At 42.2% G+C, this 16,102-nt stretch overlaps 1 protein-coding gene across 1 annotated transcript; it reads right to left on the bottom strand.

The window, feature by feature from the left end:
- Window positions 1-5,047: 5,047 nt before the first annotated feature.
- Window positions 5,048-11,155, bottom strand: LOC134131265 (probable polypeptide N-acetylgalactosaminyltransferase 8). The gene is made up of 11 exons (XM_062563173.1): window positions 10,973-11,155; window positions 9,844-10,168; window positions 9,576-9,742; window positions 8,729-8,915; window positions 8,275-8,472; window positions 7,960-8,074; window positions 7,055-7,240; window positions 6,797-6,934; window positions 6,558-6,650; window positions 6,247-6,417; window positions 5,048-6,103 (listed from the first exon to the last, which is right to left on the bottom strand). Exons 1-11 carry the CDS (start codon window positions 11,139-11,141, stop codon window positions 5,984-5,986), a joined length of 1,869 nt encoding a protein of 622 aa, XP_062419157.1. The 5' UTR covers window positions 11,142-11,155; the 3' UTR covers window positions 5,048-5,983.
- Window positions 11,156-16,102: the final 4,947 nt, after the last annotated feature.

A 16,102-nucleotide genomic window follows, 5' to 3' on the forward strand; every position in this document is an offset into this window, starting at 1 on the left:
TTTCTCTGCCTCCGCATGTTTCAGAACAGTATTACGGGTCTCTCCGATGGTCTTTCCTCTACCTCAGCTCTGCTCTTTATTTATTTTTCTTAGCAACGCTCTGCTGGGCGGAGCTTTTTTTCCTCTTTCTCTTCTCTTCTCGCCCAACTTTCTTTTAATACTCAAACATAATAGTCCCGCGACACAACGAATCGATAATGAAATTCGTTGCCAACGCTTTTGATAATCAATTTTGATCGATTCGTTGTTGCAGCCCTACTAGTTTTTCTGCATCACTTTGAGACAGGAAGTTCCTGATTTTCGATATATTACGTAGATGAGAAAAGGCAGTCCTTGAAGTCTTCTTCATATGAGAGCTGGAGGACATATCCTGGTCGAAGGGAACTCCAAGATTTCTGACGGTGCTGTTGGATACCAGAGCAATTCCATCCATAGAGACTGTATCACGTGACAGCTGACTTCGAAGGCGCTCTGGGCCTATCATGACAACTTCCGTTTTTTCCGAGTTTAACATCAGGAAGTTGCAGGTCATCCAAGTTTTGATGTCTCCAAGACAATCCTGAAGTCTAACAAGTTGGTTGGTGTCCTCTGGCTTGATCGATAGATACAGTTGAGTATCGTCTGCATAACAATGGAAGTTTATGCGGTGTTTTCTGATAACGTCGCCCAAAGGAAGCATGTACAGGGTAAATAGAATTGGTCCAAGCACAGAACCTTGTGGAACTCCGTGACCAACATTGGTGGTCCTTGATGATTCACCGTTCAAAAACACAAACTGGGATCGATCCGATAAATAAGATTTAAACCAGCTGAGTGCAGTTCCTTTGATGCCAATCAAGTGTTCCAGTCTCTGCAGCAGGATACGGTGATCGATGGTGTCAAATGCAGCCCTGAGGTCCAGCAATACAAGAAACAAGTCCTTGGTCCGATGCAAGTAGAAGATCATTTGTAGTTTTCACCAGTGCCGTTTTGTAGAAAGTCACATAATTGATTCGTGACAGATTTCTCAAGGATCTTAGCGAGGAAGGGAAGATTAGAGATGGGTCTGTAGTTAGCCAACACCTCTGGAGCTAGAGTAGGTTTCTTAAGAAGAGGTTTAATTAGAGCTACCTTGAAGGACTGTGGTACATGTCCTGTCAACAAAGACAGATTTATAATATCCAGTAGGGTAGGCTTAGTTGGATTCGGATCCAGGAGACAAGTGGAAGAGTTGGATTTCTGATAGGGCACAGTGGGTGATTATGCTTTTGGAACATCTTATACAAATTTTATCACGTGCAGCTAAGGAGTGGTACAGCACCAGCTGACTGTAAACACTGGATGTTCACATAAGCGCGTGCATGTGAACCCTGCACCCCTGACACAGATGTTGTACACATAAGCGCATGCTTGTGAACTTTGCACCCCTGACACAGGAGTAGATATCAATACATATAAACTCTGAACCCCTCTAGAACAGAGGAAGCCCTCGCCCCCATGTTCCACTCTGTTGTTGTGTATGTGTGATGGATGCGAATAAAAGGCTGTTGTAAAGGAAAGTACGTTGGAAGTCGACACTGCATACGCTGTGTGGCTGGGCTTCCCCTTTGCAAAGTGAAATATATACGACTTGTCTGTGGTTTGTTCTCACTATCATATTTTGGTGCCGTGACCCGGATCCCAACATACCCAACGCCTGGACCTCAGCCTGCAGAGACACTGAAGCCCGTTGACGGCCCGACTCAGCGTCGGAAACAAAGACCGAGGGAGCAAAATTCTCCGCCCGGCCAGTGGCTAGAACTTCCGAGGACAAGGGGTCCAGGCGTGAATTGACGGGATCCGGCAAATCGAGGACCGAGGGAGAAGACCCAGAGCAGAGTACTTGTCTGTGGTTTATTCTCATCTCTCGGTAAGGTAGCAGAAATACCTATCAGTAACCACATTACCCGAGTCTATCAGGGCTGACGTGTCCTGGTTCCCCACCCGAACCGGCACGGTTGCTGCGCCGGGTATCGGGGGGGGGTCCAACAGGTAGTCATGATACACTTCCCTCGGCGGTGCTGTTCCTCAGTGCTGGCGGAGGGCACGGGCACATCGCCCGCAGGGCACTGCCGGGCGATATCTCTTAACTGGCCACACGAAAAACATCTCCTCTCAGACCTGTCGGGTGTTGGGCGCGGCGAGGTTCTCGGAGCCGGGCGAAGAAGGGTTGCCGGTGGCCGGACTGGAGCCCGTCCCTCAAGTCCTCGGGGAGTTGGGCTTGTCCATGCCATCATCTTCTGGCTGATCCGATGGTTCTCCAGTAGGTTAATCAGCCCGTCCACCGACACTGGGTGGTTCTGGGCTGCCCATCGCTTGGCGTCAAGAGGCAGGGCCCGGATGCAGCGGTCTATAATGACACGGTCGATGGCAGATGGACCCTCTCCGGTCACCAACCAGCTGTGGGTAAGCCTCCCCAAGCGCACCACATGGCTCCGCACGGGACCCTGGGAGTCGTACACCCAATCATGGACCCGCTGGGCGCGCCCGGCTAAATTGTGCCCATAGTGGCTGCACAAAAAAAGGGTACGGTTTATTTTAACGTCCAAACAAAAGACAAAGGGAAAAAGGCAAAAACAGGTTCTTCCTCAGGTCACTCGGTCCAACTCAGCTGTCCAGCCTTCGGTGTCCTCACTGCAGAAAACACAGAAAAAACCCCAGTGGATAATACACATGTCCCAAAAAATGCCCCGGCATGACGCCAGCTCCTACTCACGTCTATTTCCCCTTTGCTGTTGGAATGGTTGGTCCTTTATAGTGTGGCCAACCTTCATCAGCCTCATGAGCCGCAGCTGAGCCGCTCGTTGTCTCCAGGGGGGGCGTTTCCCCTTTTGGTCACCTGACCTTGGTGCTGATCTCTGCTCCTGAACAGTCTTCTGAGATGCTGTCTAGGGGCCTGCACCCGTGGGTTGCCACAGTACCGAGTGCCGCTTTTCTCCGCTACACCGTGATGCTTTGAAGCTTCAGCTTCAGGGCCACTCTCCTGTGATGGAGCGTAGCAGCATCTGCAGGGAGCACACAGACCAGAGGTGTCCAGGATTAGTTATTGGGAAATTCAAAATGCACTACTGGGATGCACAACCTTTTTTCTCCTCAGTTTAGTTTTAACGAGGTATTTTCTTTATTTTCCTACAAAAAAAAAACACTAGACACTAGAAATGGTGCCTGTTATTGAAGTATCAACATATTGTTAATACGGTTTGTATGGTTCATTTTATATATATATATATATATTTTTAACAGTGAAAGCGATTTACCTGCAGAACAGTCAGTTAACATGAATGTTTTAGGTAACCCTACTCACCATGAGCGCTTTTTTCCTCTTCTGCTGCCTCTTGTTTACCATTTGTTTATTGAGTTACTGTAAACCACCTCAGCTTGAGGATCGGTCAAATAATCACACACGATGGCTTGAAGAACTAAACATTTTTCATTGAAATTATTTGACAAATACCTCTTTTAAATTTGATTATCAAAGCATTGTGACCTCAAACATTAGCATTTATGTTGTGCATGAATTACAAACCATGGTTGGGATCTAGATTCAAAGTTTAAAGCGGGATGTGGTAGTCATGAGTCTTTGTGACACTTGAACTATGGCTAATGTAGAGAGCCATCATCAGACTATTTAGACAAATCATTATTTTTTATTATATATTCAGAGAAAGGTGCTTTCATGAAACACAAGTTTATTCAGAACTATGTGAACAAAATATTTATTACACCTAAAGTAATGAAATTGATCAATTTATTGATCATGAGCAAAAGATTATAGTAAAATAAAATAATTTGACCACTCAGTATAATATGTCATAAAAACACGTTTTAAAAAGGCAACAGGATAAAATGCCGTAAATATATTTACAATATGACATCTGCATTATTAATGAATTATTTTTAAAAAGGCATTCTTAGTTTTTGTAAAATGTCATGAGAAAAGTCTTGCATGAAAACCATGATATGTAGTCAATTTGTATTGTATATAGTTGTATTATTTTATTTTCATAATGTTTTTCCACTGTATTGAGCTGTTTTTTCAGTGAAAAGAACATGGACACAACATGGAGAAACTCTGTAAATGTGTTCACCATCTCTACCAGTAGATGACAGCATACATGTATTTAAACCATAGATTTTTATTACGTTTTCTTGTGTCCGTTTATCATCTCGGTTAATGAGACCGATGCATGCAATGCTGTTTGTTTCATGTGATGTTTATGGTTAATTTTGCAACAACAGTTCATGTGATTACTTGTTATATTTATTTCATTTAGGAACCGAATACAGCTGCAAGGAAGAAGATGTACTGGTTGTACGCAATGAAATGCCTAATGATTATTAGAAAATAGAGACTTTGGGTTTATTTCTATAAAGCATTAAGCATAATTAACCAACATTATGATTGTATTTGTCACACTTCAATCCTGAATTGAATAGTTAACCCAAAGAGGTTAGAGGATTACTGAAATGACTGAAGAAGACGACCTATTCTCTCACCTATTTACTTTTTTACTAAAGTTTTTCAGGGAAATTGAACTTTTCTCTATTTTTTTCTTCTTTGAAAGTCTACCCATGATATAAACCACCCATTTAAAAGTATAAAAGCATAGTCTTTCTGACTGAGCTTAAGGAAAAACTTTATTTGAAAGAAATTTTGAATGATGAACCTGCACTTAGCAAATGTTAAAACAATGTAATTTGTAATGTCATTGATCACCTGTTTGGCTCTTGTGTATCATGCAGGACGTTGCATTGGGACTGTAGCGTTCCGTCTCTAGCAGCTTGGGGTCAGATCTTTTACTTGAACACATGCCTTCACACTATTTCAGTCATTCACTCAGTTTAGCGCAAGTCAATTAATTTTAACCCACCGATTTGCCTTCTTTCTGTTCCCACAATGAATGGCAATTTTCCAAATAAGAGTTTGGTTACAGTAAATTATCCCACAACTGGACTTTATCCAGTAGCTGGCTTAACCAGCAAGGCAGCCTTTAGAGATGACAGGCCAGTCTCACTTTTTTAGAAAATGAATTACAAAAACCTTTTTTTAAAGAATGTTTATTTCCAAATTGTACACCCCTGTCAGTGCGTAACAACAAACGCTGTGTAGGGTTCCACTGATGTGTGCTTTGAATAAAAAAAAAAGAGACAACCAACCCACATACAAATTCACAATTAAGTCCCAAATATAGCTTTCCCTTTTGTTGACGCTAGAGGTGACAAGGCTGACCAAGACCCCCTTTAACGCTCAAAGCGATTAACTAATACATAGTTTCCATTGCATAACTTTTTTGGAATTACAAATATAACAAGACAAACCTTGAATAATAAAAAAGCCATTGTGCATCAGCTTCAAACCTCTTGGGAACCTGGTTATTGACAAAGCCGCCATGGTTGGAGGAGGCCTTGCTTAGTGGGTTGAACGCTTCACCTGTTAAATCTCGGTATTGTTGAGTTTGCCTTTATGAATGCACATGGATGTTTACTCATCTATTATTGACTCCTTTTCCTTTTACCAGATGTGTTTGACTTTCTGTAAGGAGTCTACTTCAGCATCACCCAACTTTGCACAATGGTAAGTGTAAATGAATGACAAAAAAACAACATTTATACTATATTTTCAAACCTGATATTCACCCAGTAGCACCAAACCACGTTGAATAAAAACCATTCCAGATGAAACATTTGTAATCATTAGCTAATTGTTATAGAACTAAAGCCTTAAATAGCAATGCATGTTCTATCTAACTTAGACATGCATTTCTTTTCTGAGCACTTCCCAAATAACCAAAGCTTCGTTTTTAGGGCAGATGGTTTAATTTAATATTAACAAAATATCTTATAATAGAGAAGCATTAAATAATAAAAGATCGTCATTAAGGTCATAGCTTGAAAACATACAGGTGAAAGTATCCACTGACCTATGGAAAGACAAGTGCACTTCTGGATGGCCACAGACACTCTGTTAAAAGGGCTTGATTATGTTTTGGATTTCCCATCTTTGACCAGAGCATTCTTGTATTAGAAGTTTGCCCTTTTTGATCTCCAGACATTTTTTTGAGTCTCTGTTCTTCATTTCTTTGCCCTGGAAAAGACGGTGTCAAAGTGTCAAGAAAGCTGGATGCAAAGTCCTCTGAAACATTCAAATTCTGTTTACTTGAATACAACGTCCTCTCCCTTGTCTTTCACAGACTTTGCTTTGTGTTTTGATAGTTGAACTTTTATTACCTGAGTGAAGTCCCAGTAAATCCCCATCCCTTTTTGCATAGCCTCTTTGCAATTGTAAAGGCCAGGCTCTGTGTCTTTTTTCCCAACATCAGTTACACAACGGTTGTCATTGTACTTGTGGGACTTGATGCCGCCGATATAAAGCTCACCGTTTGAGCGATAGTAGGTGAGCTGTAAAATATACATATTTTATAGTTAAACAGCAAGCGGATAGATTGTTCGAATATGATAACAGCGGCAATATTAGAATGCGTATTTTTTAAGAGACTTTAATTGTTCATCTTTAAACCATTTCAGGTTGCTTCACTCACTTGAGGTCCATAGTAGTAGCAGTTGTAGGCGATGGGTGTGTTGCCCGGTACTGGGCCTTGGTCTAAGCACATGTCAGCATCAAGATTCTTCAGCTATAAATGGGGAAGTTCATCATTTTGTCAAATCCACAGGTGCACGTGTGAATTAATCATATAAAATGAATACATTTGGCAATGCATGTGGGCCGTGAGACGTGTCTCTACTACCCGAACAAAGCACAACGTGAAACTCAACTTACTCCTCCATAAGCAACTATGTTGTCCCAGGGATCCAATTTGGGATAAACGTTTTCCAGGTACCATTTGAAAGGTTTACATTTTAACGTTTCCCGGAGTTTCTTCCTCTCTGAGATGTCCCCGATGTCAATTCCGTGATTCTGTAGACAATATGGACAGAAGTGTTCTGATATTAAAACAGAAGAAGCTCAAACACACGCTTAGATGTGTGTGGGAGCAGGCAAGGATGCCCAAAAAGGGCCTCATCACTTCGGTTCTACCTCAAATGGCAAGTTCCAAGCCAAGTTGACGTTGTGTTTGTACTCGTCCATCCAGATTTCCGCGACCCTCAGGGCGTTTCTCTTCATGGCGTGGCTCAGGTCGGGCATGTAGGGCTTGTGTGCCCTCTCGATGTGAGCGATCCGGGAGCATGGAACTACTTCTACACTTCCTCCGCAAGTCCACACCTGTGAGAGAAAATAAAACGTGAATGACTCATTATTGACCAACGATTATTGTGCCACTGAAAACATTTTGTTTAAACGTGGTCCAGTGAGCGTAGCCGGGTGGCTGCTCCTCATCTAACCGTCAGAAATCAAGTCCCTCCAGTGCGCTGCGATTGGTCGGGTAGCTGGTTTAAGTTTGTCTTCATGTACAAACCAACCACAAATATTTGAATTAAGTCGATTTCACTGCAGTGATATTGACCTCAAAGGAAGGAAAGCAAACCAACCAGGTAATATACGCACAGCACAAAAAGATATTTGTGCCACCCTGTGATGGGTTTCTCCACGAGGACTGAACAGCTGACTGTAGTCTCTCTCGTGACTAGATTACAACGCAGCATTTGATTTGAGACTTGCGTGGGGTTTCATATTTTATAATTGACGGTGCTTATGGAATAGGTTCACTTGCACAGGCACAAATAAAACTGCCAGTTTGAATCCTCATGATAATCTATAGGTGAAGTGGGATGTTTAATGAGGCCTCTCGCGTTTCTGATCCCACTTTAAGTCACACAAGTGACACACAGTATGCGTTGCCAAATGCCTCTTTTCACAACGTGTGCATGACGCGTCCTCTACATTCTCCTGTACTCTTTAAACTTTCCCCTGGGTAATCGGAGCCGGGATCTCAAATCTTTTTTTTGCCGATAACTACCATGAGGTGTAATATTTGTACTCACACGAATTCCCAGCTCGACATTCTCTCCACCGTATACTTTCATGCCTTTGTCGATGACTCCAATTTCTCCAAGATACTTCCTGTCAGCCACTAGGATCCCCATGACAGATGGGCTTCTGAGGTGAAAGAAGAGAACTGTAACAACCGTCATCCTTTTTATCAGCATTACCGTCAAATAAGTCAAACTTTCAGATTACCATGATGCGATAAATCATTGATCGTATCTTTTGTACAAAACAATTGTGTCATGAATCATTAATGTGAGCATTGGGTTTGATTTCTTTGTACATTGGCAGTTGATTCTGCTTTTACTTACTTCCCTGGCAACGAGGCGTCCTGGAGTTTGTAGTAGTCGTCTGAAAAGCCCTCGTACATGCACCATAGAGCCCAGTCGAATGCGTGCGATGCTGGTTGGTATTTGATCACCTTGAGGTCATAAAAGTTGATTCTATCAAACACGGGGGACGTCACCACCGTCCGGTCACCTTTGATCTGTGTGAGCAGGGGTTCAGCCCTACAAGAAGGGAGCAAAAGGGAGTCCATTTTCAGGATATTTTAAATATTACATTTACAAAGAAACCAGTTTGACTAGTGGTGAATAGGAGGAGGAATTGGAGTTAGTGTATATTTGGGACAACCCTAGTGGTATAGATTGTATAACAGTATACAGCACACACCTATATTTGCTTAAAAAAAGATTCAAACCACACCAAAGTGAACTTGGCTTGACACACTGTTAAACTACAAATGGGCCTGAGCTTTGTTCTCACCACAGCTCATGGACTTCGATGTGCGCGTCCAGGATGGCCACCACGTCAGCCGTAGCCACCTCCCATCCAGAAGCTCTGGCGTGTGCGAGACCTCGCTGCTCACTGTGCCTCACCCTCGTAATTCGGAGACTCGGGTTCTGCTGCTCGATCATCTTCATGTACAGATCAAGGTCCTCCTTCAAGTCATCTGACATGAGAGGAAAATGTGGGCTTTCTGTTTAATGGCCTTGAATTGTACAGGTAATTTATTATGTGTTTATAAAGGAATTGTAGTTTTTTTTTCTGCCAAGAGATTAACATCAAGGGCCATTACGACCATCTGGTCATAACTTAAGATATTGCAAGCATTACATTATTTGTTGTTTGCTCATTCATTTTTATATTAAAGTGAGAGAGACAGAGATTATTATCTTTTCAACTATGCAGAGCCATGATTTTACTATTGGGCAATTACTGTCCATTTCGGAGAAGGCAGATCAAAGTTTACGATTCTTTATGCTGACGTAAGCTTATCTGCTGCTGACTGTAATTCCATTTGTTTAACAGTGGCATCAATATTCTTTCAAAATCTTGGAAGTAAATTTAAAATACAAAACTAAAACATTAAAGCAGAAGAATTCGACTAATCTTACTCTGCTTTTTAAAGCACACATGTAAATCCCACAGACACATAAAAATGTAGCACATCAATAATCAAAAATATTTGAATGAAACCTTTATGTTGCAATATCAGCAGGAGCTGCCAATGCCATTGCACAAATAATTTATCAGCACAAAGAACATTTTGGAACAAAAAACAGGACGAACTTTTGTTCATCAAATGTAAAAACATTTGTTGCCAACCAACCATTGGAGCTGTTGTCATCCACCAATATTATTTCCTTCAGCAGGTTTTTCGATGTGCGGTCGATGATGCTGCGCACAGCTCTTTTAATAACAGACAAGGCCTCGTTCAAGTAGATCAACACCACACCCAAACTTGGCAGGTCCTTGGGATAAATCTTGTTCATACACCTATTGACAGGAAGAGACACCACATGAGCTGGAGGGTGAAGAGCTGGTCAGACGACTTCACTGTGTGTTACAGGAAATTGAACGTTTGGATTAGAGTGTACCTTTTGTCCCTGGTATCTGGAAGAGCTCGATCCAGAGGAAGGCGATCGCTGAGATAAACGTTGTATCCGTACTTCAAATACAAACTCTGTGCCTCCGTTTGGACGTCCTCGGACAGGTTTTCCCCCCACTGCTTGAATAGGGCTGAGTCTGGGAACAGTTTGTTTGACTTCTTCTCCTTGGGGGGCTTCTGTTGGTCTTTAATCTCTGCGTTAGGTTGCTCCGGCTGTTTTTTGACGTCCGCGGCTGCGCTCTGATCACCTTGGTCCTCGTCAAGCATTTTCTGCATGATTTTCTGCTTTTGCTCAAAAGCTTGGAGTACATTGACTTAACAAACCAATGACAAGGAGAAAGCAAAATGAGCTGAAGATAGCGGAAAATGAGGCAGTTTTTCCATTTTCCTTGAGATTAGTTTTATCCAGATGGATTCCACACAGCTAACCCAGAGAGAAATTAATCATCAGGACATGTCAGCACACAAAAGACACAGGCTTCAAGAAAACACAATAATGACTGAATGGAACATTGCTTCATTCATTAACTCAGAAAGGTCATCTTTTTTTCGCTTAACAAAAACACTTTTGTCCAAGATCCTAATCCATGCCATACCATGCCATATATTTTTCTGCTGACATGCGTTATGTACAAAAAAAGAGAAATTATGAGAAAAAAATTATATTATAAAAATTATATATAAATTATTATGAAGATATGCGCATGCGCAGGCGTCTTTCCAAACCCTATTGGCGACTTTTTGTCAAAACAACCAGTGACGAATCGAGCAATCTGGATTAATTGGAAACTTTTGTAGTGCCTGACGTGAAACTACATGTTGTTTTACAGTTATAGGGCTCAGCGAGTCTCACAGAAACCTCAAAATTTGCAGCCGTCATGACCACAGAGGAGCCACACGTCACGTCCAGACCGACAGTCACGCGCGCATGCGCAAAGCCGCCGCTGATTTTGCAGCGTCTTTCCTCGTTGAGGAATAGGTCACACTGGTTCCACTGGTTCCTGAACTTTCTTCAGGACTTATCAGTCGTTACTTATCATGACAACTACTGAATTACCATGTTAAATTTTAATCTAAATGTTAAGAAAGATAGAGATAAAACCGTTGCTTCAACTCACAGATATCGCTGATGTTTTTCTGCACATCCGAGAAAAAGCGGATAATCCGCGGTTCTTCCAGCTCTTTGTCAGCAGGTTCCTGCGTGCTCCTCAGAAACGTGCTCAAGTAGAAGACCAGCCCAAAGCCCCCCAACACCAGGACCACCCGCTTTAAAACTAAGGCCCTCATACTGGAAAAAAAAAGAAAAACACGCCAACCGATCGTGAAACACGACGTGAGACCGCGTGAAGTGACTGCGCGGCGCGCGTATTACAGCATCATCAGCACCTTGAGTCGTTAACTGCAGGTTATCCGCGACTGATTAACGCAGGTGTTCCCACAAGGCGAATGTTGAACGTCACCTGCTAACACTCAATCTGGAGAACTAACGCCATCATGTCATTGTTGGAATGCAGTGATGCAAGATTTGGCGTACACGTTTTTTTCTAACTTTGTGTGACTCCAGCACATCACAACATTAAATATATTGCAATCCAGTGACACAACAATCAGTTTCAGTAAACATCCCACTATGATTCAAAGCAAAAAGGTATTAACCTTTAACATAATTTTCTAGGAAACGTCGGACCAGTTGCGACGTAATGTTTTCAGCGGCGCGTATGTAGTTAATAAATCAGCATATTTTTTTCCTATTGGTCAAGGTGGGGCCACGTCCCATTGCCCTTTATGGACCAGCCGCCACTGCAGAGGAGACACTTAACGCACCATCACCCTTAAATAGTGCAGATATGCTGAGCTGAGATGAGATAATGAGTGCTGTTTAACACAGGATTTTGCCTAGTTGTATTGTTACGACCGGCTCGTAAGCTGCAACATAAGGATGGACCACAATGCCAAGGTGGAGGCCAAACCCTAAAGGGGACAGTTTTATTGCGACACAGGACCAGCATAAGGTGCAACTCAAACTCGAGACCAGGGTCTAGTGGCAGGCAGAGACTGATGGCGAAACAAGGAGGCCCTTATATATGTGAGGTCCACACCTTCATCCAGATGCCCTCCATCACTCATCAGGGAGCTGCACCTAGGACACAGACATCGAATACACACATATGCACATAGACACACATTCACAGCAGGACATAGCATAACAGTATCTCCCGTCTTTTACAGACCAACAATTTTGTTCTACAGTTGAGAACAAATTCTCATTTACAATGATGACCTGGCCATGAGGCAGTAGCACAGTCCACACAATTGACACAAACAGCACAGATACAATACAGTACGACAAAAAAAACAAAAAAAATACTGTAATGTCTTTGCAAAATTGGAAGAGAGAGAGAAATGGATATTACTAGGCTGATGGCAGTTAGTTCAATCCAATACTTTTGAACAAAAAGCCAATACTTCTACTACTTTCAATAAAAGCAGGGACATGTAAACAAAAGTGAACCCTTTTTGCCGTCCACAATCTGCTTTTTGTAATTTGCTTGGGAGGCAATCCACCACAAAAAATTCTGTCTGTTCAGGTAGTTCGTTCATACAAATTTACAAAAAAGTGTATAAGCAGAGGGAAGACGACAGAATGCAGAATTTAGTGCAAACAAAAATGACTGAAATTTGGCGAAAGATTGGAACATATCCTAAGAATATGTTCATGTGGACTAGTTTGTGTTGACCAATCAGAAGACACCCCTTTACAACCAGGACCAGGAACCAGACTCTTTAGAAATGTACCCTTTGAGACCCTTCCCCTCACTGTGACCGTTAGAAGTTGCAATTAAACACTGTTCCATTTGCACCGGCAAGAGATTGAAGTGTGCAAAGATCAGCAGAAGGACTTGGATCCGCATCTGCTCCTGTGTTTGCCTGTTTTGGGTCAGCGGGAAGCTGAGCCGTGTACAAACAGCTCAAGATCTGCATTGAGAAGAGGTGTGTCCAACAGATCAGGCAATGAAATGCATGTCTGCTGCAAGACTTCGACACAATCATGAGGTGTAGCTGGGTTAAGGACATAAGGGATAAGTCACTTGTTTTAGAGCAAATTGAAGATTTTGTAGGCTAGCCTCATCTACATAGTTTAGAAGGGCCAATTTTTTAAATTATGATACATTTTTATCAAACAATGCATTTCCCACTAAGAGCAACAACAACTACCACTACCTTCTAAATGGCCTCAACGTGACCCAAGGGTTTTCCCTGCAAAGCTGCTCCATGTAATTGCGCATGAAGTGGGCGTTTCCTTTTTGGAGAATTTTGAACGACAAGAAAATTTCTAAATTTCTCTGCCAAGAAAACCTCTAAAGGGAGGCATTTTTTATCAGATACCAAATCTCGCCAGCTGGCCCGCAGAGCTGTTCGGGTAGGCTCGCTTGAGCCTACTATCAGTAACCCTGTCCCCGCATAAATTGAATGATTACATAAAACCAAGACCTAAAAGAAAGCTAAAGTGTCAGATGAAGTACTTTGAACAGGCTGTCAACTATTTTTGCCAATACATATAATACTTTTATTCATAATTTCATCACTCGGCGCAATTCCTTAACTGGTAAATCATTGTTTCATAATATTCATTGTCCTGTTGAGATTTCTGTTGGTTCATATTGGTTTGACATGGTAGCATCCACCCGACGCTGCAAGTACCCGAGTCACCCAAACACAGCGAGGAGCGGTGCCACTGAAAATAAAGTCACTTAAAATGAACAGTATTAATCCTAATACTTTCCTTTGCCGAACTGTGATCCCAGCATTTTACTTAAAGGATGTGTGTGCATTTGTTTGTTTAATTTGTAGATTATATTCTAAAGTTAACTCACCCAATGGAGTGTGGTTTATGAGGTCTGTGCTGATCCATCCACCTCGCCCCCCCCGCTACTCCTCCCCTCCTCCACCGCTGATGTGACCTTCTTGGTTCCAATGTCCATGTTGCCATGGTGGTCACGCACAATATTCTCAACTGGTGTGTTTCAAAAGTCTTTGCGCATCAATGTTTCTTCGTCCCTGGTACAGCTCCTCTTCTCTGCCCTCGTCAGGGCTCTTACTTTGTCAGCTCGGAATCATTTGTGCTGACAAGACTTATGTTGTTCTCTAAAAGTTCTGCTTCCTTGACATTTTAATTTCATGTCAAAGTCCAAAGGAGTAAAAGTTCTTAAGACTCACCAAATGAGTCCTGGTTTCTTTGCTCGTCAGACTCCTGTCGTCTCTCGTTCAGATCATCCAAGCATTTCGTAATGTTCATTGATGGGGCTGTAGTTGTTGGTTCTTCTTCTTCATCCTTGGTGTGGTGAGAGGTTGGTGGTACCGAGGGAGATCACAGCGGGTGGCAAAGCGGAGTCCAATTCAGGATCCACTGGAACATGTTCCTCATATGATAAAAACAAAAACAGTTCTTTTATCCATTTAAGATACATATATATTTTTTGTTTACGGTTTCTTCACTATTTATCTTTCTCATTTAGGAATTGCGCTTAGGTTAAAAACATTAATGTGTGTATATATCTAGATCTGTATTCTATTACCATTAATGTAACCAAACCAAAAAATACTTGTAAGTTGACTGGTGGTCTAGGTGGCACCATTGCACACCAATCCCCAGTGTATCCCCAGGGATAGTTCACTTTCTACATGAACTAGTTCAAAGTTCAGTTCACACATTTTTAAAATGAACTAGTTTAGTTCATAGTTCAAACTTAAAAGTTCCAACTAGTTCAGTTCGTTTTTTCCAAACGTTGCTGTGAGCTATTATTTTTCAAAATTATTGCCACAGCCCATATAGATTCACAGACAGCAATTATTTTATCAGTTTTAACACTGAAGCTATGCATCAGATTTGATCTTCATATCCAATTTTGAATCCTTATCCAACCAGGATTTACATTAGCATTGAGGGGACAGCATTTCCCCATTGTTGCTTTAATGTTGCTGTCCATTCACTCCACACTAGCAGCAGCTGCAGCGTTCACCCCTACAGTACATTCTCAAACACATGCTGCTTGAATGGTCTTTTTTAAATAAGGAATAAAAACACGACAGTTATCATTAAGGTGCAAATGTTTGCAAAGAAAGGTCAGATTCCTCCCATCCTCACCGACCTTGTCAGTAACTTCATAAAACTCATTTAAATTATTATACGCCGTCTCTTTGCTACACTCAGCTGTCGCCTCCATGCATTTCTTTTTTTTTTTTATGATGATGCATGCGCGGTGCGACGCTGGAGGCTGGTGTTGCCAGATTGGGTGTTTTTTCCGCTACTTGTTAAGGCACGTTTACGGTGTGTTTTCTATAGAAATCTGGCACCCTATTTGAACTATGTTAACCTGAAAGAACGTGCCGTTCATAGACACCAGAATGAACGAGTTGCATGATGTATACTTTACAGCCGCCAAATTAAATATATTAGGCACAAAAAATATTTAGATTAGATTTTTCCAACATGTTTAAGTTACTGAATTATCGCGGTGGTGCTCCCGTGCCAGGCCATGTCGCTTTTGCATATCTTACAATCAGACATGTCAAACCTCCCGAATTTCAAAGCCCCTCCCGAAAATATCCCGGACCGACCTTTCTCCCGATTTCCACCCGGTCAACAATATTGCTGCACCATCCGTCACTGGGCGCGCTGTTTCAGACCGAACAATAATAAAGGTTACACCTTGAAGTCGAGCGCGGCGATTAGAACAGAAAAAGATGGCGCTGCAAAGAAAACCGCAGCACCCCCCCCCCCCGTTGCCCGCTAGGACCCGCACCCCCCATCTCAGTGTGAAATACCTGGGAGGATTTAGGTCGCATTGGTTTCTCTGCCTCCGCATGTTTCAGAACAGTATTACGGGTCTCTCCGATGGTCTTTCCTCTACCTCAGCTCTGCTCTTTATTTATTTTTCTTAGCAACGCTCTGCTGGGCGGAGGTTTTTTTCCTCTTTCTCTTCTCTTCTCGCCCAACTTTCTTTTAATACTCAAACATAATAGTCCCGCGACACAACGAATCGATAATGAAATTCGTTGCCAACGCTTTTGATAATCAATTTTAATCGATTCGTTGTTGCAGCCCTACTAGTTTTTCTGCATCACTTTGAGACAGGAAGTTCCTGATTTTCGATATATTACGTAGATGAGAAAAGGCAGTCCTTGAAGTCTTCTTCATATGAGAGCTGGAGGACATATCCTGGTCGAAGGGAACTCCAAGATTTCTG

The sequence above is a fragment of the Pungitius pungitius genome, chromosome 6, assembly GCF_949316345.1.
Source record: "Pungitius pungitius chromosome 6, fPunPun2.1, whole genome shotgun sequence".
In the NCBI taxonomy this organism is placed as follows: Eukaryota; Metazoa; Chordata; class Actinopteri; order Perciformes; family Gasterosteidae; genus Pungitius; species Pungitius pungitius.